The 21,971-nt window shown below is 47.9% G+C and overlaps 1 protein-coding gene across 3 annotated transcripts; it reads left to right on the top strand.

The window, feature by feature from the left end:
• Window positions 1-16,435: 16,435 nt before the first annotated feature.
• LOC123348023 (collagen alpha-2(VIII) chain-like) lies at window positions 16,436-21,660 on the top strand. Of its 3 annotated transcripts, XM_044985428.1 has the most exons (3): window positions 16,436-17,628; window positions 19,101-19,157; window positions 20,719-21,660. In XM_044985428.1, the coding sequence occupies exons 1-2, from the start codon at window positions 16,585-16,587 to the stop codon at window positions 19,113-19,115; spliced, it is 1,059 nt and encodes a 352-aa protein (XP_044841363.1). In that variant the 5' UTR covers window positions 16,436-16,584; the 3' UTR covers window positions 19,116-19,157; window positions 20,719-21,660. The 3 variants fall into 3 exon arrangements, 2 of the variants coding, with proteins under 2 accessions (XP_044841363.1, XP_044841270.1); XM_044985335.1 differs by having other exon boundaries at window positions 19,101-21,660; XR_006573153.1 differs by having other exon boundaries at window positions 16,436-19,157.
• The last annotated feature ends 311 nt before the right edge of the window (window positions 21,661-21,971 follow it).

Below are 21,971 nucleotides of genomic sequence, written 5' to 3'. Positions count from 1 at the left end.
GGAAAGAGAACACAGTCATACGCTTGGAAAAACACAGCAACATAACATAAATAGATAGACACACACACAAACACATATGTATGCAAATAAAGAGTAAAATACACTTCCCGTTCCAGCAATCCATCTAACGCCCATCTCACCCACCAGTGAGAATGTTTCACAGGTATTAAAAGTGCCTGGACCATACCACCTCACTCATCCACCAAACCCCACTCATAGCTGGGATCAGGGATTAGTAGTAGAGTGTCTGTGTCTGAATATTTATCTCTAGTCATAAGAAAGCTGCTTGTCTGGAACCACAACTGCCTACCCCATCTTAGTGATTCAACTTTATTAAAGTGCTGGAAAAGCAGGACATCATGGTAGTGTACTCAGTTCTTCTGTTCTGTACATCTTCTCTCAACATTGTAATCAGCCTGCATTGCCTCTTTCAGCAAGCCCCCAAAAGAGGAGAGCCAAGAGCACTTAGGACCTCAGCATAGAATCTCGACTGCTTGAAAATTAGCTCTTTGCCCTCTCAAGCGTCTCTGGGAGCCCACATCCTATGAAATCTAAGTTCATGTATAATTATGTTGTATAATTATGCTGACTAGAGGAATTTTTTCCTTTTCAGCAGTAGAGGGAGTAGAGAGCTCTTTCCCCTCTGAAGCTTTTGGCCATTAGACTTTCAGAGAGAAGAGGCATATCAGCCATCCACCTTCAAATTAAGGATTCTCTCTACACTATGTTTTTCAAGTGCTTTGTCCAGTTTTTTTTTAAATCGTAAGATGTAGCTTCTCCCACTTCTCATGAGAGACTGTTCCACTGCTTAATTATTGGACTATGCTAGTTACCCCCTAGTTAACATTGCAGTGAAGGTTCTATTTAAAGCTAAATTTTGCATTCTAAGTAATGCTTTCAGTGAGGTCTCATGCAAGTACAGTAACTCGTCACTTAACGTTGTAGTTATGTTCCTGAAAAATTTGACTTTAAGTGAAACGATGTTAAGCAAATCCAATTTCCCCATAACAATTAATGCAAATGGGGGGGGTTAGGTTCCAAGGCAGCTTCCTCTACTCTGCAAGCACCAGGGGCGGGGGGCTCAACCCTCAGCCCACCCACTCCACCACTTCCCCCAAGCCTTCAACCTTGACCCACCTCTTCTCCCTTTACTTCACAGGCTGTGTCCTGGCTCCTCCCCCCCCCCTTCTTAATGCTGCAAGCCAGCTGGCTTGCTGCGTTTGGGAGGGCGAGGGAGCCTGCGTGCCGAGTCCTCGCTCCTCCCCCTCCCTCAAAAATGCCGCAAGCCAGCTGAATGCTGCATTCGGGAGGCAGGGAAGGGACGGGGGAGGCGCGCTGAGTCCTCGTTCCTCCCACTCCCTCCTGCCCAGGACAATCAGCTGGCTTGTGGCGTTTTAAGGGAGGGGGGAGGAGCAAGGACTAGGCGCAGGCTCCCACTTCCCCCCCACCCCCCCTGCCCAGGGCAATCAGCTGGCTTGCGGCATTCAGGAGGGGGAGCCTGCTCGCTGAGTCCTCACTCCTGCCTCCAAAACGCCACAAGCCAGCTGATTGCCCCAGATGGGGGGAGGAGGGGAAGGTGTTGATTTGTGGGGTGTGCCAGCAGGTGGGAGGTGCTGGGGGGGTGCGTAGGGAGGCTGACAGCTGTGGAGAAAGCAGGGAGCCAAACAAGGTAAGAGTGGAGCATTGCACAACTTTAAATGAGTATGTTCCCTAATTGATCAGCAAGGTAACAATGAAACAACATTAAGCAGGATGACTTTTAAGTGAGGAGTTACCCTATAAGCCAGGGGTCTCAAACATGCGGCCCGCGGGCCACATGCAGCCCTCGGAGCTCTTCCCTGCGGCCCGCGGAGCTCCCCCAGTTACTTCCTGTCGCCGCCAAACTCCCCTCACCTCCGCCCCCCTCCCCAAGTTATTTTCTGTGCCTAAGCTCCCCGCGCGCTGCTCCCCAATGTTTGGGGCCGGGTCTCTCCCCTGGCCCCACCTGCCGCCCCCACGTGCCTCCCCCCAGTGTCACCCGGCCCCCACTTGCTGCCCCCTCACCGCCTGGGAGCCTGCCCGGGAGCTCACGCTGACTCCACTCCTCCTCCTCTGCTATGCCGGCTTCCGGCATCACCTGCTGCCGCAGGGTCCTAGCACCCCCCTGCACTAGGGCCAGGGCAAGCTGCCCTTCCCCTGCACTTCTGCCCTAGTCCTGAGACTCTCCAATGCCCCGAGCCTCTCCAATGCCTCAAACCCCTCACCCTCAGCCCTCACCCCTGCACCCCCTCCTATCCCCAAACTCCGTCCCAAAGCCTGCACCGAGCACAGAGCCTGCACTCCAGACCCCCTCCCCCACCCAAACTCCAGCCCAGGGCCTGTACTCCAGACCCCCTCCTCCACCCAAACTCCCTCCCAGAGCCTCAGGCAGTAAATCTAAGTGCGTGTTTTGTCCTTTGAGTGAGGTGCATTACTGAGTGTATATATTTATTAAAACTGCTTGGAAATGACTTCGTCAAAAAAAAGAACACTCATGGAAGAAAAGAGAGTTTTCCAAGACAAATGGGAGAATTTATATTTTTTCACAGAGGTAAAAGATAAAATTCAATGCCTTATTTGTCAGCAAACGATTGCTGTTCCCAAGGAGTATAACGTGCGTCGGCACTATGACACGATGCACCGTGAAAAATATGATGCATTCACCGGAAAAATCCGAGAGGAAAAAGTTCAGCAACTTAAAGCAGTGTAACGGGTTGGACTCACCCCTGCAGCACCTCCTGCTGGTTGCTCTGGGGAATTAGCTCGTTCCAGGCAATGGAGCACCCTCTGCAGGCTGGTGATCCACCTGTCTTCTGGCCCCCCGTGTCCCTTCCTGGATCCGGTGCCCTCTTACATGGGGTGCTGCCCCCTAGCAGTAACCCCTTTCTCTTAGGGTCTCCCCTCCTCAGGGAACCCCTACCCTCTAGCCCCACCTTGCCTCAGTATGTGGCTACTGTCAGTCATTGTCTAGCCCCACACCCTGGGGCAGACTGCAGTATCAGCCTACTCATCACAGGCAAAGTTGGGTTTGGACCTGCTGCCTTGGCCTACCCCTGGGTTGCCCCCTGCAACCCCCAGTACCTGTTGGCCTATGGCTAGGCCGCAGCCTGGGGCTCTCTAGGCTGGAGCTTCCCAGCTCCTCAGCCTTCCCCAGCCCTGCTTCACTCAGGTACCTATCCTCAAGCTAAGCAGCCAGGCCCATCCCTCTCTGAAGGCAGAGAGAGACTGTCTGGGCCTCCTGGCTGCAGCCATTTCCCCAATCAGCCCAGCCTAAAGGCTGTCTTCTCAAGCCCTGCCAGGCCACTTTTAAACCCCTCAGGGCCATGGGCGCCAACTTATATGGGCTCGTGGAGCTAAAGCCCCAGGAATATTCACAATCAGGGGCTCTGCTCCACCAATATTTGGAGCTAGGTTTTGCCCCTTTAAATCCCAGCCGCAGCCGGGAATCAGAGGGCTCTGGGCTGCCCGCTGCTGCGGGGAGCCCAGAGCCCTTTAAATCCCAGCCGCAGCCGGGAATCAGAGGGCTCTGGGCTGCCCGCTGCGGCGGGGAGCCCAGAGCCTTTTAAATCCCAGCCGCAGCCGGGAATCAGAGGGCTCTGGGCTGCCTGCAACCGCGGGGAGCCCAGAGCCCTTTAAATTTCAGCCGCGGCTGGGATTTAAAAGGCTCTGGGCTCCCCGCAGCAGCGGGCAGCCCAGAGCCTTTTAAATGCCAGCCGCGGCCGGGAATCAGAGGGGTCTGGGCTGCCAGCAGCAGCGGGGAGCCCAGAGCCCTTTAAATCCCAGCCGCGGCCGGGAATCAGAGGGTTCTGGGCTGCCCGCTGCGGCAGGGAGCCCAGAGCCCTTTAAATCTCAGCCGCGGCTGGGAATCAGAGGGCTCCGAGCTGCCTGCAACCGCGGGGAGCCCAGAGCCCTTTAAATCTCAGCCGCAGCTGGAATCAGAGGGCTCTGGGCTGCCTGCAACCGCGGGGAGCCCAGAGCCCTTTAAATCTCAGCCGCAGCTGGGAATCAGAGAGCTCCGGGCTGCCTGCAACCGCGGGGAGCCCAGAGCCCTTTAAATCCCAGCGGCGGCTGGGAATCAGAGGGCTCTGGGCTGCCCGCTGCGGCAGGGAGCCCAGAGCCCCTTAAATCCCAGCCGCGTCTGGGAATCAGAGGGCTCTGGGCTACCGGCAGCAGCGGGGAGCCCAGAGCCTTTTAAATCCCAGCCGCGGCCAGGAATCAGAGGGCTCCGGGCTGCCTGCAACCGCGGGGAGCCCAGAGCCCTTTAAATCTCAGCCGCGGCTGGGAATCAGAGGGCTCTGGGCTGCCCGCTGCGGCAGGGAGCCCACAGCCCTTTAAATCCCAGCCGCGGCTGGGAATCAGAGGGCTCTGGGCTGCCGGCAGCAGCGGGGAGCCCAGAGCCTTTTAAATCCCAGCCGCGGCTGGGAATCAGAGGGCTCTGGGCTGCCGGCAGCAGCGGGGAGCCCAGAGCCTTTTAAATCCCAGCCGCAGCTGGGAATCAGAGGGCTCTGGGCTGCCTGCAACTGCGGGGAGCCCAGAGCCCTTTAAATCTCAGCCGCAGCTGGGAATCAGAGGGCTCCGGGCTGCCTGCAACCGCGGGGAGCCCAGAGCCCTTTAAATCTCAGCCGCGGCTGGGAATCAGAGAGCTCCGGGCTGCCTGCAACCGCGGGGAGCCCAGAGCCCTTTAAATCCCAGCTGCGGCTGGGAATCAGAGGGCTCTGGGCTGCCTGCAACTGCGGGGAGCCCAGAACCCTTTAAATCTCAGCCGTGGCCGGGAATCAGAGGGCTCTGGGCTGCCCGCTGCGGCAGTGAGCCCAGAGCCCTTTAAATCTCAGCCGCAGCTGGGAATCAGAGGGCTCCGGGCTGCCTGCAACTGCGGGGAGCCCAGAGCCCTTTAAATCTCAGCCGCAGCTGGGAATCAGAGGGCTCCGGGCTGCCTGCAACCGCGGGGAGCCCAGAGCCCTTTAAATCTCAGCCGCGGCTGGGAATCAGAGAGCTCCGGGCTGCCGGCAGCAGCGGGGAGCCCAGAGCCTTTTAAATCCCAGCCGCAGCTGGGAATCAGAGGGCTCTGGGCTGCCTGCAACCGCAGGGAGCCCAGAGCCCTTTAAATCTCAGCCGCGGCTGGGAATCAGAGGGCTCTGGGCTGCCCGCTGCTGCGGGGAGCCCAGAGCCCTTTAAATCTCAGCCGCGGCTGGGAATCAGAGGGCTCTGGGCTGCCGGCAGCAGCGGGGAGCCCAGAGCCTTTTAAATCCCAGCCGCGGCTGGGAATCAGAGGGCTCTGGGCTGCCCGCTGCGGGGAGCCCAGAGCCCTTTAAATCCCAACCGCGGCCGGGAATCAGAGGGCTCCGGGCTGCCTGCAACCGCGGGGAGCCCAGAGCCCTTTAAATCTCAGCCGCTGCTGGGAATCAGAGGGCTCTGGGCTGCCTGCAACCGCGGGGAGCCCAGAGCCCTTTGAATGCCAGCTGCGGTGGCTGGGATTTAAAGGGCTCAGGGCTCCCCGCGGCTGCCAGCAGCTTAGAGCCCTTTGAATCCCAGCCCCTGGCCGCTGATTGCCCCCTCCCCAGACCCCTGCCCCAACTGCCTCCGAGGACCCCCACCCCCTGTCTAAGCACCACTGGTCCTTGTCCCCCAATTACCCACTCCTGAGACAACTGCCCCTTGGGACCCTAGCCCCTATCTAAGCCTCCCTTCTCCTTGTCCCCAACTGCCCTTCCTGAGACCCCACCCAACTTCCCCCCAGGACCCCACCCCCTACCTCTCCCCTGATAAACCCCCTGGACTCCCATGCCTATCCTCCTGCTGCCTGTCCCCTGAATGCCCCTCCGAACCTCTGCCCCATCCAACCCCCCCTGCTCCTTGTCCCTTGACTGGCCCCTGGAACCCCCTACCCCTTCTCCAACCTTGTAATCTTGTGGCACTGACGCGTTGTAGCTTCATTTTATATCGGCTTACAGGTTGTGAGCGGGGGGGCACCACCATTTTGGGCCCCACCAAAAATTATACAAACCTGCCGCCTATGCTCAGGGCAGGAGCAGGGGCCACTCTGCTACAAGCAGCATTTGCCAAGCAAAGAAATTTATTTTCAGGGATTAACAAGTCTAGCGAAGATTCAGTAAGAGCAAGTTTTGTGATAAGCGAAATGATAGCTAAATCATCGCGACCTTTTACAGAAGGCTTATTCATAAAAGAATGTCTTATGAAGGCCAGTGAAATTTTATGTCCTGATAGGAAGAACGTTTTTGAAGGCATAAGCTTGTCTGCAAATACAGTTGCCTGCAGGATAACGGATTTAGCTGATAATGTGCAAAAACAATTGATTCAAATGGCAAAAGACTTTGAAGTATTTTCAATTGCTCTTGATGAGAGTACAGATGTATCAGATACCGCACAGTGTGCAGTGTTCATTAGAGGTGTGGACTGCAATTTGAATATAACTGAAGAATTGCTAGACTTAATGCCACTGAAGGGTACCACAATGGGACGTGACATATTTCAAGGATTGAAAGAGTGCATTGAAAAAGCTGCGCTGCCATGGAATAAACTCGTATCTTTGGCTACGGACAGTGCGCCATCAATGTGCTCTGAAAACATTGGTGTGGTTGGATTATTGAAGACTAAACTGAACAGCCTCAATATACCAGGAATTAGCTTCACCAGTATACATTGTATTTTGCACCAAGAAGCCCTGTGTAGTAAAAGTCTACAAATGAAAGAAGTTATGGATGTATAAAACTGTTAATTTTATACGTGCACGAGGGCTGAATCACAGACAGTTCACTTCTTTTCTAGCAAGTATGGACAGTGAATATGGGGAACTTCTGTATCACACTCAAGTTAGATGGCTGAGTCGTGGAAATGTTTTGAAGCGTTTTTTTGCACTTAAAGAGGAGATTGATTCCTTCATGAAAATGAAAAACAAGGAGGTTCCACAGCTTGCTGATTCCACTTTTATCTGCAACCTTGCTTTTCTAACAGATGTAACTGATCACCTGAATGCACTGAACTTGAAACTTCAGGGTAGAAAACAGGTGATAACACAGATGTATGACAGTATTAAGTCATTCAAAGTCAAGCTTACTTTATGGGGGAAACAGCTGACTGCTGGCAATTTGGTCCATTTCTCAACTCTGAATTCCTTAGGAAAAGTTGAACCCAAATCCTTGAAAGAATATGCAGAGATCATTTCTAACTTACACAAACAGTTTGATGTGCGGTTTAAAGATTTCAAGGCACTTGAACCACATTTTCAACTTTTTTCCACACCATTTGCTGTTGAAATTGACAATGTTGCAGAGGAAATGCAGATGGAGTTAGTGGAGCTTCAGTGTGACTCGATTTTGAAGCAGAAGTATACAGATGTTGGAATTCCAGAATTCTACAGGTTTCTTTCACAAGAAAGATTTCCCACGTTATTCTCTGCTTCTGCAAGGATAATGGCAATGTTTGGAAGTACATATATATGTGAACAGTTTTTCTCTTCCGTGAAGATTAACAAATCTGTGTTAAGGTCAAGGCTCACTGATGAACATTTGCAAGCAACACTGAGATTGGTTTCGTCTCAGGATATCAAACCTAATATTGATGCTCTGGTTGATGCAAAACGCTGCCAGCTAAGTGGCCAAAAATGAAATGACTGTCAAAATTAGCACTGACGTTTCACATTACAATTAAAGAAGTTAATAAAAAAGTTAATAAATTGACTTTTAATAGCATACTATATTTTAATACTATACTACTATATTACTCTTCATTTTTTTTTCTGCCTACCTCCAGGCGCTTCCCGCCACCAAGCAACCAAACAGCTGTTGGTGGCGCTTAGCACTTTCCAGGAGGGAGGGTGGGGAGTGGGGAGCCGCGCGCTTAGGGGAGGAGGTGGAGAAGAGACAGGGCAGGGGCGGGGCCTCATGGAAGGGGTGGATTGGGGGTGGGGCCAGGGGCAGCAAGGGGGCGTGTCAGTGATGCGGCCCTCGGGCCAATGCACTAGTCCTCATGCGGCCCTCGGGGTCATTTGAGTTTGAGACCCCTGCTATAAGCTAACATCTGAATGAGCTCTCCCTTGCCACCTAGTGCTGAACTGGGGTGTGGCAGACTGACAATTTCCTGCAATGTACTATTAAATGAAGTTTACTGAATTATACTTGATTGAATTCTGTTGATAGATTTGGAGTCCGTTGTATTAAAATGCAACTGTGTATGTGTTATTGTATATATTTTCATGGGAAGGGTAAATAGGAGAACAGCAAGAGGTGATTAGGCAAATTAACTCTGGTTATAACCTCCCCAGAGAAACCACCCCCATGGAAATGTATACATGTACTTGTTCAAACTGGTTTCTCCAGGGACCAACAAAGGAAAGAGTTTTTGGATAAATATCTTAGTTTTAAACTGGCACTTAGCCTTCTTCCTGATGCAGCAAACAGACAGACCCTCAATCCTTAAGGTAGGGGGGTTGGAAGGACTGATCCTGCCAGAATCCTTATTAGGGTTGGGGTTAATTCTGGTAATCTTATTGGCATGGGGGTAAGTTATTTTATTCTTTCTCATGTGTTTTCTCTGTAATGCTTTTTACCTTAATAATAAATTAGACTTGCATAGAAAAAGCTGTATTGTAACTTATAATTGTAGCAATTCTCCTTGTTAACCATCTCTGAGGAGAAAACAACCAAGCGTCCTTAGGCAACATGTCTGTGCTGGGAAATACACAGTGAAGGCAGGGAACATGTCTGTGCAGCCTGGAAATACTCTGGTCAAAAGGAAGAGAGGTGTGGGTCTCTCCACCCAAGAGAGGTGATAGCCAGGGGAGCTGGAAGCCTGAGAATGGGTGCCCTTGCTGGATCACGGAGGGAAAATACACAGTGCTTAATTTGTAATGAAAGAGGGCCAGGGCCTGCTCCAGGCACCAGCCCAGCAAGCGGGTGCTTGGGGCGGCCAACGGAGAGGGGTGGCATTTCTGGCTCTTCGGCGGTAATTCGGTGGCGGGTCCCTCCCTCTCGGAGCGAAGGACCTGCTGCTGAATTGCTGCCAAAGACTGAAGTGGTGGCGGTAGAGCTGATTGTGATTGCACCTTTTTTTTTTTTACTGCTTGGGGTGGCAAAAACCCTGGAGCCGGTCCTGGCCAGGGGTCCAGCATCTGTTTTACTTTCATAATTCATACGGCAAGCCCAGAGGTGCCGGGCCTATGAACTGCCAAGCCTAGAGCTTCTGGAGCTCAGTCTTGGCAAGCCCTGGCACAAATTAAGCATTGGAAATACAGATGCAGTTGCCTTGCACCGTGACATGGGAGGAAAGAGCATACCTTATTTGCATAGACACACCTATTTTGCCTAGGTAATCATCAGACAGACCCGCTTTGTCAAAGTGATCAATTTTGGCTGTTTTGGGTTAAAATTCTCTTTGGTCTTGAATGCATGGTTAATTCAATGTTGTTATCCTCATTGAATGAGTAAAGGATAGCAGAACTGTACTTAATATGCCCTAGTGGGGGGGGGGGCGGGGGAGAATCTCCCTAACTTTAACCTCATTTACTAAGCAGGGGGTAGTGATGAAACATTCAAGTGAAAGTTAAAAAGGGTGAGTATTTGGTGGTAAAGTCTTTTTTTAAAGAACCCCAGTTACAAAAAATTGATTTTTTCCCTTCCTATGTTTAAAGACAGATGATAAGATTCAATTTGGAGTATTCAATTCAATGTATCTGCTCAATGATCATTAGAGCTGAAATCACTGATCAGCTGTGGGGATAGTTTTGTGATGAAAGACAATATGGAGGATGTAGTAGTGAGTTTCCTCACTACCTGCTGAAATCACTAAGAACTGGGTTATGTGAAGGAACCTCACAATGTGATACTGCAGCTAGAGGCAAATGCAGCAGAGACAGCGGTGAGCAGTGGCAAATGCAGCAACAGGTGGCAGCAGGGACAGCAATGAGAAGCAACAAAGTTTGTTGCAACATGCAGTGACAGACAATGGTGACAGTGGTGAGCAGCAGCAAATGTGTTAGTCAACCCCCCCTTCATGGGTGAGACGTGAACCCATGCAAGTGTACCCTTGAATTGTCTGACTTTGCTGACTGCGAATAGCTAGCTGCGCAATGACACTGAAAGGAGTGGTGTATTAAAAGGACATTCCTCCATCAGACTTTCACATCATTATGTGAGAAGCGAAAGCAAAGGACACTGCCCAAGATTCTGCTGGGTTGGTGTTTAGTTATGGTTTGCATACTTTTGTATCACTGGTACAGTGTTTTCCCAAATTAATGCTGAATTCCTTCTGCTCTTAATAAAAGTTTTCTTTTGTTATACACAGACCCAGTGCTCGTGAGTGGGGAAGTATTGCCTCTTAGAGGCAGCATGGGATAGTATTTAGTTCTTTACCCAGATATCTGGGTGAGGGGTGGCACTGTTTAGGTTTTGTAATGTTAAGAGGAACCCTTTCCCAGGGCTTCCGCGGCTATTTAAAGGGCCAGGGTGGTAGAGGCAGGAGAGCCCTGGGCCCTTTAAATAGCTGCCAAGCCCTGGGCTGCTGCTGCTACCCCGGTGGGGAAGGGAGGAGGAGGGGGCACTTACTGTACAGGGTGGGCTGTACCCCCTGTACCCACACCCCCTGCCCACAGCCAGTCCCTGCTGCACCCCCTACCTGCACCAGTCCCGCACCCCCTGCCCTGCCCACAGCCAGCCCCTGTCTCCAGCCAGCCCCGCACCCCCTCTTTTTTTACATTTTTTTTTTTTTTTAGTCATCCCTGCTGAAAATGTTCCAATTGGGCCCCACACTTCCTAAAGCTGGCCCTGGATATTGAACCCAGCCCTTGTTGCTGTCAACGCCACCTGGCTGAAGGGTTATACATGGTACCAAGAAGAAGGTCTAAAATGTAAAATATGAATAGTTATTTGATCTTGGTTTTGGAGCTGCATGACAGAGTGTTAGCAATATTGGAACCCATGTGCGCTGTGCAAACTTCTTTACAGAGCTGCAGCTATCAGCTCTCTTCCTCTCCCCCTCCTCCAGTCTTATCAAGGAACATTATGGGGACAAGAAAAGAGAGAGGAGTAGAGATGCTGGGAATTGAAGCTGTGTCCTGCTCTCCCCAGTTATCCTGTGGGAAATGCACCTGCACATCATCAGCCAGAGAATCCAGTTGTAAAATGCAGCCTGAATCCCCTCTCATACCCTCCCCAATACTCCATCACTGGGGAAGGGCTGCCTAGGTTACTGTTCCAAGGGGTGGGGGGGAAGGCACAAGTTGTTTCCCTTTGCACTTGTCCACAAAGTGGGGAAGGGGTCCTATGGTTCCATTTCCCCTATTCAAGGCTCCCCTGTATACTATATGCCTATCTCCAGTGAGTGATCCAACTCTGGATCGTCAGTCACAAGTGCCAGTTTAGCAACTCACAGATGGATCATCAGAATCATAGGCCATGTCTACTCTACAAAATTATGTTGACTTAACTTACGTCGGCATACTGCCACCCCAGTTATTAAATTGCTTGTGTGTGTTCACCTGCAAACTCAATCATGTGAAGCATGGATAGCACATGAAGCAGAAAGTGGCGTGCACACTAAAATACATAACTGAACATATGTACAGATTAAAAAAACCCACTAACACAGGCGTTAGCAACCTTTCAGAAGTGGTGTGCCGAGTCTTCATTTATTCACTCTAATTTAAGGTTTTGCGTGCCAGTAATACATTTTAACATTTTTAGAAGGTTTCTTTCTATAAGTCTATAATATATAACTAAACTATTGTTGTATGTAAAGTAAATAAGGATTTTAAAATGTTTAAGAAGCTTCATTTAAAATTAAATTAAAATGCAGAGTCCCCCGGACCGGTGGCCAGGACCCGGGCAGTGTGAGTGCCACTGAAAATCACCTTGCATGCCGCCTTTGGCACCCACGCCATAGGTTGCCTACCCCTGCACTAAAACTTAAGAAAACTAGTAGCGAAGGCACTATACGACTGAGCATGCGAGACTGTAAACAAAAGTCTACACTGCTATTATATCAACCTAATTATGTCAACCATGATTTTATGCCGCTCGGGGAGATGGTGTTACTAAACCAGTGTAGAGAGGCACTTACGTTGGCAGGAGTCAAATTTATGTGAAGACACTTTCACAGCTAGGTCGACACAAGGCAGCTTACATTGACCAAACCCTGTGCTTTAAACTCAGCTCAGCAGTAAGCTTTAAACACAATTTGCTACCACAAAGCTGAACATGATTTGTCCTGAATCTATATTGACTGTTATGCTACATCATGTCCAGCATTTTATCATCACAAATGTTCACAACCGTGTTCAGATGGCAATGTTTTGTAATGGAGACCAAGCCTGAGACTTCAACTGACATGTATGTCTCTCTCTAATTGAATACAAATTGCACTGCATATATCTTTCATTGTCTTCAATCATAAACAGGAATCTTGCATGTTTCATATTCAGACTTGTTGGATCTTTCATTAGCCACTCTTTATTTCAGTTTTTGCTTCGTTCTTTAGCCCATCTCCTCGCTTTTTACAACCTGCTAACGTAATGACATTACAGCACCCAAATTTTGCTGCCTGCTGTTTACTGCATGACTAAAATTTTGAATGTGCTGTATTTATTAACTCCTACCTCTGCTAGCTACTATTTGAGTTTACTACTCAGCACTAACCTCCACTCAGCTCAAACTCCATTACTGCAGAGTATGAAAAGTTTACCAGACACCTTCTAGTTGATAACCATTTTTTCCCACAGTGGCACTTGTAAGTTGCTGAGAAATGTACTGAGATTCCTATCAGGTTGCCGTTTCTGGCCATTGTTCTTTTGCATGACTCTCTGGTAGTAGATATCTGATAAATTTGAAGACCAGCTCCCTTCTACCTGCTTGGTGAATGAGCTTTTTTATTATCTTTTCATCCCACCCAGACCCTCCTGGTAGTTGAATGTCATTACTATTCCTATCCTTCCCCTATCCCATTGTCAGTTAAGGCAGGTTTCTCTGATATTCTACCCTTTCTCTCACTTCCAGTATATTTATCCTTCTGTACCACTATTATTAATTATATTATTATTTATTATTATTTATGTTGCACTAGTGCACAGAGCCCCAATCAGGATCAGAGCCCTGTTGTGTTAACACAAGGATGCATGTCTTGCTCAGAAGAGCTTATCTTTTTAGGCCCAGACCCTGACACTGCTTTCATACGGGCAAAGCCCTGCATGCATGAGGAGCTATCTTGACTTCAACACTGGTGTCCACCCACACAGAGGCAGTTGCAGAATCAGGGCCTTAGACAATGGACATATGAGGCACATGGAAAGAGACACACTCAAATAAATACAATGATATGGTCTGTGTTGTTTTTTTTAAAGGCTATAAATGAAGTAGGTGCCAAGTGTCTGCATTCCCTTCCCTCCTCCTCCAACCTAACCATTGTTTGGTATCTGATATCTGATAGGTGTCATGACAGATGTGGGTTCTGAGGTGGGATTTGAAGGAAGAGATTTACGGATTACTTTAGAAAAGGAGTTCCATGCGTAAAGGGCAGTTTGTAAAAAGATGTGTGGAGGTTTGTGTGAGAAGCTGATAAACAAGCAGATAAGGCTGGTATTGTCAGAACAGAGGGTCTGGAGGCAACACAATAAAAGACTAAAGCGAACACTTTTAGTGATTGTCTTTGCTGCTGCTTTCTCAAGAAACAGTAATATGACACTGATTGCTGGTTATGCTGATAATATGGCATGATTGCTGGTTATGTTGCTGCCCACAGGGTTTTCAGTGGCAGCCTAGGACTATGTCCACACTACAAAGTCTATGAGTGCATAGCCCCTATTGTAGACAGGCAAGTTTTAGAGGAATTATTGTGCTGTACAAAATTTTCAACAAATTCTGATAAGACTAATGCCCCAGTTTGATGAGTTAGTAAGAGGTTGAGTTTTGGGGTTGGTTTTTTTTAAGTTACTTGAGAGGAATTTAAAAACAAAAAGTTTAAAAACTCATCACTAGAAATGTACCTACTTATGCCAGCAGTAATTTTTGCTCATAGTCACTACAGAATATGAATGAAACGTCGCTACAAAATATGAACTTCATTTCACAAACTGAACACAGATTCTCCTGCTACTGTGACTAAAACCTTGTTAAACTTAAGTTAAAAGTTAATTGGAAAGAAAAAGAAAAAGGGGTTGCATCCTTTCATTACTGCTGTACAATGTATCAAAATGGGCTCAAGTATAATTAAAAATATGTAGTTAACTTATTTTTTCTTACTTCTTTCTTACATTAGAAACTCCAAGTCTTGAATTAATATTTTTTGTCAGAGGACCAATTGGAGGACTGGAGATTTTAAATAAAGCAGTAATGTCACAATAGGCTGATACCTAAGATGTAGCTTTCCTAGTCCTCAGCTGAAGAAGGAAGGGTTGTTAAGTCTGTAGCAGAGGCCTTATCTACATCATGGCATAAATGGTAGCATACACCACCAGCATAGAGGTGTTTTTACCACCATATTGTCTAACCCTGTTCGGAGCTGCCACTCGACAGGGGTGTGCTCTGAAAGCAAGACTTCAGAATTCTGTTCCCATTGGCAAGTAGGTGAACATAATATCCACACAGGATAGTAACCATGTCCCAGATCCTCAAAGGTGTTTAGGCTCCTCACTCCCATTGAAATCAATGGAAGTTATATGTCTAAATACCTTTGAGCATCTAGGCTCAAATACCTTTCAGTTTTGTTAATGACTTCAATGGGAACAGGACTGGGCCATCCCCATAACAAAAGATTTGGACATGACTGGAACTGCAGCTGATTGCAGGACCCTGGCTCCCTCCATAGTCCTTACATTTACTCACTCCTGACCTGGCTCAGAACTCCACAGGTAAGTAGCTATGGCACCTCCTAATGTCAGCAGACTTCACTCAGACCAGCAGCTCCTTATCTGCTAGAGCCTGATCCATAAGGACATTATATTTAAAAACATAAATTCTTTATAAATAGAGATACAAATTAATAGTCAAATGAGATAAATAAGGAGCTGGAATGATTCTCGGCCCCCACATAATATTTTTTATTATAGATTAGATAGAGCCTTTCAGTAATCAGCTTTACACTCCAAATCAAACACTCCCAACATATTACATTATTCAGCCAAGAGGTTCAGATGAACACATAACTCCAACAGGAAATTAAGTTTTACTAACCAAAGAAAAGAGCTAAATGAAACTGCAAATACAAATTCATAACAATGTTTCTCTCAAATGCCATTTACTGTGATGTGTTCCCTGAATCACTGGCAGCACATGCCAAACCCATGGGGAAAAAAAAACAGAAATTGAGCTTGTTTTTGGCTAAATTGGCTTGTGAGCTGTTTGTTGGCTAGTTTTTTGTTTATAGCTTGCTGCTTGTTTGGCCTGTAGCTTGTTGCTTCTTTTTTTTGATTGGCTCCCGGCAAGCAGGGGCAAGCTGGGGGGAAGTCAGGGATTGACTCCACACTGCACACCAGGGGGATCTAGTCACATAGAATGTTGAGGTTCTTAGGGATTGGCTTGTTTTGGCCTTGTTTTGAAATGGGATTAGCTTGATTTTTGGTTTATTGTGAAAGTCGGGGTGCTTATTTACTGCGTGAAAGTTGGCAACAGCGGCACACACACTTGTGTATCACACACATGAAACTGTTTGGCTATAAGCCACCATGACATGGGGTGAATGGTCCCCTCTCAGGATCTGCTTTCACAGTCCCTCCCCTTAGACTGACAACAGCAGAACAGAGCTGTCTGCCACTAAGGCCCCATCTAAACCTGGTCCTAGTTTTTAGATAAATTAGACCCTCACCTATACAGAGCAAGCAGCCATGTTTAGCAACTGTATTTAGTTAAAATTAGCTGGCTAGTGTGTCAAGAGGAGCCAAACTGTGTTATAGCCAGGTTTTATTAGCCCTGGTACAGACACATAGCTCACACTGGCCATGTCCATCCTGACTAACCAAACCATGCTTTTGCCCAATTAGCCACATGCATAAACTATGTTACCACACAGCTGCTTTGTGTACCCACTGGGACCGTAGCTTGTGACATGATTTGGGGTAGACAGTCTGCCCATAGCTATATTGTGTTTAAACTGAGTTCACCACCACGTGATTCCCTAAGTGGGGTCTTGGAAACAGTCCCTGACTGCAACACCAGCCTTGGGGCCCCGCTTCCAGCCAGTGCAACCGCGCAGCTCTCCCTGCTCTGGGCCACAGAAAGCTCTGGGCATGAAGCGAGGGGCCGCACACAGGGCACCTGCATTGCAACTGGGCCCCGGAACACAGATGTGAGTCCGGGGTGTGTGTGTGTAAAACTGGGGAGGGAGGAGCAGCTCGGGCCGGAGGGCGGCGGTGAGTCCCTGTCACGGGGGCGGGGCGGGGCCGGCCCTGCGGGTCCCTAGTTCCGGGGAGCAGAGACGGGACTCGCTGGCCTGGGCGGCTGTAGGGCCCTGGAAGCACCGATCCGCCCCGGTCCTGCGGGCTGGCTCCTGCCGCTCCGCCCCACCACTGGGGCTGGAGCCGGAGCCGCCGCCGCCTCCCGCGGCCCGTCAGCCCCAGCCGCGCCGATGCCACGTGGGAGGCGGAGGAGCCGCCGCCGGCGCCGGCTTGGAGCCCCGGGCCCCCCCCAGGCGCAGGGGGCGCCGCTGGCGGGGCTTCGAGAGGCGGGAGGCTCCCGGGAGCGGGCGGGGCTCGGCCTGCCCCGCTGGGCCCCGCGGGCGGAGGGGCTCGGCGGCGCCCAGGGAGAGCTGGGCCTAGCGGGGCTGCTCCCGGCCCCGCCCGGTAGCGCGGCGGGGCCTGCCGGGGTCTCCCACCCGTGGGCCGCCCCCGTCCCGCTCCTCGCCCCGCTCCTGGCCCCGCCGGCCCCCCGAGCGCAGGGCAGCGGCCTGCCCGCCGCGCTGGGCATCTTCCGGGAGCTGGCCGGGCTGGCGCGGGAGCCGGGGCCCGGGGGCAGCAGGGCGGGGGCGGCGCCGCGGCTGAGGACCGTGTACGTGAACCCCCGGTGGCTGGAGCGGCAGGCGGCCTTGGCGGCGGCCCCGGAAGGCCCGGTCGGGCCGCAGGGCCTGGAGGCTGCGAGCGGCTCGCCGGGGCCTCCGCCCGCCACCCAGGGGGAGCCCTGCCCGGAGGCAGCGAGTCCCTACGTGGGGTTGCGGAGACCCCTGGGCTATCAGCTGGCGAAGGCCACCAAGGAGCAGATCTGGAGGGGGGAGTTCATTGACCTGTTCTCCTTGCTCCACACAGAGCTGGCCCCGGAGCACGAGCCTGGCCAGGGCCTGGGGGACACGCTGGACCAGTGGGTCTCCGCCTTCCTGGTGTACGCCAGTGTGCTGTGCGAGAAGCACCCCAACAGGTGTGGGGCCATGTTCAAATACCTGGATGTCATCCGCAAATTCCACGCCACCTACGGCGGCACTTCCTGGCTGCACTATGACGAGGACTTCAGGCGGCTGGCGGCTAAGGACCCCACCATGGCCTGGGGGGATGTGGACTTGAATCTGTGGATAAAGTGGATGGCCCCGTTGAAGCCATCAGCAACCAGGGAGCCGCAGGCTGCGGGTGACCAGCAGGCTCCACTGCGGTCTCAAAATTCCAGGACAGATGATAAAAGTCAGGTGTGCCGGGCTTGCAACAGTGGCACTTGCTCCCACACTGTCTGCGCATTAAAGCAGAAATGTACAAGGTGCCAGGGGCATCAGGGTGCTGCCCATGCATGCTGTGCATCCAAAGGGGAAGAGGAAGAAGGGCAGATTGAAAGACCACGGAAAGCAGAAGAGCAGCAATGCTCAGAATGTCACTCGAGTTGAGACAGGGCCTCACTCCTAATAGTCTAGAGATTTTTTTCAAACAGATACAGATTATTTGGCTAAAAAAGTCAACTATGGATTCTTAGTTGACTGATGCAGCATGGTTTAGGGTGTAAACAAAGCTCCAGCAAGTTAGAACAGAACACTTACTACAAAATGTGTTCCCTACTTGTATTCATTTTTTGTACATGCTACTACCCAACGGAAATTAGTTATTGATACTGTTGTAATGTTAAGGCCCCCCAACAATCTGTTTTTCCTCTTTGTAAAGAATATGTTGCTTCCCAAGAAATCCCGGGTGGGCGGGAAAGAAAACCAGGAGACCTCTGATTGTTTTAAATATGTTCCTAATGATAGAGTTATTCATATACAAAACAGAATGTGCACGAGATTTTGCTGTTGTCATTTTGGGAGGTTTTGGCATCTCCAGGTGGGGTGAAAGATAAAAGCTGGTGAAGAATGCACGTCAATGCAAGTGAGATAAACCAGAGTTTTGGTGGGCACAGTTTGCACCACTGCTAACGAATAGAGGATTCAGGTCAAACTCAGGATTCAACAGATGAAATCCACAAGAGTTTTAGCCTGCCTTGGTGCAAAAGCACAAGAAGAAGGCCTTATCTACATTGAGGATTTGCCATTATTACAGTCATGGGTGTAACTGGACTGGTGCAACCCCTAAGGTGCACCTGGTGAAACTTATTCTATTTGAAGCAGGGAGGGGCTCTTCCACCAGTACATATAGCAGTGCTGTCTGTGTACATGAGGGGTTGCACCTGTCCAGTTATAATAATGACTGAAATGAAAGCAAATCCCCAGTATATACAAGGTCAAAAACTGAATATTGAGTCTCGGGTCAAATTTATGCTAGTTGAAAGGCTTTGTTAATGCATTCACTATTCTTATTTTTTTTAATTGTTTTGAGGACCCTAGGAGGCAAACTAATTTTTGATGCATCCTTTTGGATTCTTGCTATTCTATATTATATTTTTATAGTGACTGGCACAGAGCTGTTAAAGGTTGGGACTGTAGTGGCATGATCTGGAGATAGATAGCTTTTCTAGAATTGCAATTATTTAATCAGTCACTAAGTCCTGTGTTTTGTACCATATCAAAACTGGTTTGTCTGAGCCAACTGCAAAAACAGTGGAAATAGGTACCATAGAATGTGTACCAAATAACAAGTACTATAATAGCTCCCAGTGCAGCTATTGTGGCATTAATACATTTTTGTAATGATAATACTCTATGCTTATGCAATTTGTTCTGACATCTCTCTTTAGACTTCTCATTTCTGAAATGTAGCAGATCAATTTTTACTTCACTGCAGATCTTACCATGTGAGTACTCTAAATATAACATGTTAGACATATTTTTCATCCTGTTAGAGATTGGATTTGCAGTTTGTAATCTTAATCAGACTCTTAATTCTGTTAAAGGTTATTCTAATTATTAGTACTGGGTATGGAACAGCTGTTGTATTAATCACGAGAGGGTTTGATCCTCTTCCTATTGAAGTCAGGGGCAAAACTCCCTCTGATTTCAACAGGACTAGGATTGGGCTCCAATTTGCAGTGTTTTCCTAAGAATTTGAGGAAGCTGTCAGAACTTCCTAGCATATACAAAAGTGTTAAATGTGTCTGGGAGGGTTATTTTAAATGGGTTCAGAGAAACAGTTTGTTTGTATTTTACAGTAAGGGCTTGTCTAAAATGAAAAATTGTATCCACCTTAACTATAATGGTAGTTAACTCTACCAGTGTAGTTAAAGCAGTATAGCTGCCCCTAGCATGAATGCAGTTGTGTTGGTATAAAAGAGCTTATACCAGTGTAGCTTCCCATAAGGAAATAATCTCTCATACTGCCAGAACTGCATCCACACTGGAGCACATACAAGTATAACTATTTCAGTTTAAAAAAAAATGTGCATTCCTAACTGAAATAGCTATGCCAGGATATCCGTTATGGACCGGACCTAAGTTAAAGTGTGAGGCTTCCATGGCAGGGCACTGATGAAGGCACAAAAGTGTCGTGGAGTTGCTTTCCTTATGGGTGACCTGCAAAGGAAAACATTTCTTTTCCTGAGCTATTTATTGCTCCTTTATGATGTATAAAGATGGTCTCCAAGAAATAAAAGTTGTGTTGTCTGTTTGTGCTGGAAGACTATAGAACTAAACGGAATAGTAACATCACATTAAGCTTAAATCTTTTTCATTCTTGAATGAGAGAAGGAGATGCTGTCTTCACACAGGGAGCTTTTCTCCCAGCTGTTTGTTTGAATATTTCTTTTCATTTTTTTGCTTCATAAAAACAAAACAATACAAAAATTCAGTTTTAAGCTATGTGACTAAACATTCTTTCCTTTTACAATTAAAGGTTGTGAAAACTACATCTTAGATTTCAGTTTCTTGTAATGTTTTATCCCCCTCAGTTCTCCTGTTCTACAGAAGGTTGATCACAGCTAGAACAAAATCAAGACTTGATATTTCTAATCTAAAAATTAGAATAACTTAAAAAAATAAAAAAACAATTGAGGCACTCTTTACTTCATAAGGAAGCAATCAAGAAACAATTTTTAAGGGCTGGAGTGAGAAACGATATTTTGGTTTTGGACTTGATAGCATCAGTGCATCAAACTTATGTCAAGATTAATTTTAGGTAATTCTCAATTCTTTTTAATACCACATTCAAAGAGGAAGCTAGTTGGAAGGGCAGTCCAACTAAATTGGTGAGTTACATACTATAACTGACTAACTCTTAAAATTTAAATGTGTGTGCTTTTGTTAAATACAGAATTTTTTATAGGTACCAACAGCCTGACTCCATTGTTGTTTAAGTGGAGCTCAGGTATTCTAATGCATCCATTTACCTCTGTTTTTGCTACATTGCATGCTCTGCTAAAGAAGACATAGGAGATTCATTTTACCCAACCAGCAGTTGTAGCAATGGACTACAATCAAGCCAATTTGTTGGACAGTAGGAATACTTGCAGTGCAACATTTGACACAGACTATCCAAAGAGGGCAAAGATTCAGGAGGGTGAATGAGTTGAACCGCCTTTGCATGAAGTCTGAAACAACTTCCGGAAGGGGAATCCTACTCTAAAATACTGCATAGAAAGTATAAGTTAAAGTGAATATTGTAATTACCAGATTGTCCCTTCTCATTCAAGCAAACTCTTTTGTGCTGTTCTGGGTCCTTAAAAGATCACACCTGAATATTTCAAAATCTGTGTACTACCCTTATTTTAAAAAATATTTCAAATATTTGTCTTTATTAATTTTGCCATTTCATGAAGAATATCTGCAACAACAGGTACTGAGTTGAAATAATACCCTACATTCAATAGATCAGCAGCTGTTGACAGTTTTATAAGATTCACACAACATTTCCTCTCTTTTTCCTCTGGGGGAAAAGAAGCATTAACTTCCATTGGCACCTTCAAAGAAGCCATAGGGCTGTCATACATACCTCGCTTCTTCTCCACATAGAGATGACAAATTATTCTGCCATGCATCCCAATAGTATATCTAGCATTGTAAATATCGGGTTATGAATGGTTATTGTCTGGTGCCAATGAAAGTTAGATTAGATGGATCATGGCTTAATTATTTTTTTTTCCAGTGTTCTGTTTTTCTCTCCCCCTCAGCTCACATACTAGGGCGTATGATCAAGGTGATAATAGTATTAGGTATCAGAAAATCAACCATTAGCTGTTCTGTTTTCCCATTCTTGGTTGTCACAATATTATGCACTAACTTGAAATGTTTGTAAATTCATATTAAAAATGTTTGAGACCTCATCTAAATAATTTTTTTATATAAAAATGTCATGCTTAACTTTTAGCTTTAGACTCATTTTTTGTTTTCCCTTGTGCTGCTATGTCCCCTTTAATTGCTTTCTGACCCTTTGTGGTTTTGGTTTTTCATTGTGATGGTGCAGCAGAACCTTTTTTGTGCATGGAAGGAAATTTTACTAGGATCATCTACAGAAGATGCTTTTAGACATGGAGCTTTTGTTTCCTTGGAACTTGGCAGTGTGTTTTACAAGAGTTTCCTGAGTGCAGTAACTGTTCTGGGGACAGATTCTCAGCTGGTGTAAATTCACCTAATTCCAGTGACTTTAGTGGAGCTGTTTATACCACCTGCCGATCTAC

The sequence above is a fragment of the Mauremys mutica genome, chromosome 1 (genome assembly GCF_020497125.1).
Source record: "Mauremys mutica isolate MM-2020 ecotype Southern chromosome 1, ASM2049712v1, whole genome shotgun sequence".
Classification (NCBI taxonomy): Eukaryota; Metazoa; Chordata; order Testudines; family Geoemydidae; genus Mauremys; species Mauremys mutica.
The sequence above is the reverse complement of the archived record's forward strand: the minus strand, read 5'-3'. Positions and strand labels throughout refer to the sequence as shown.

Coding starts and splice junctions, on each gene's coding strand:
- LOC123348023 (XM_044985428.1), top strand. CDS start 16,585: ATGCCACGTGGGAGGCGGAGGAGCCGCCGCCGGCGCCGGCTTGGAGCC.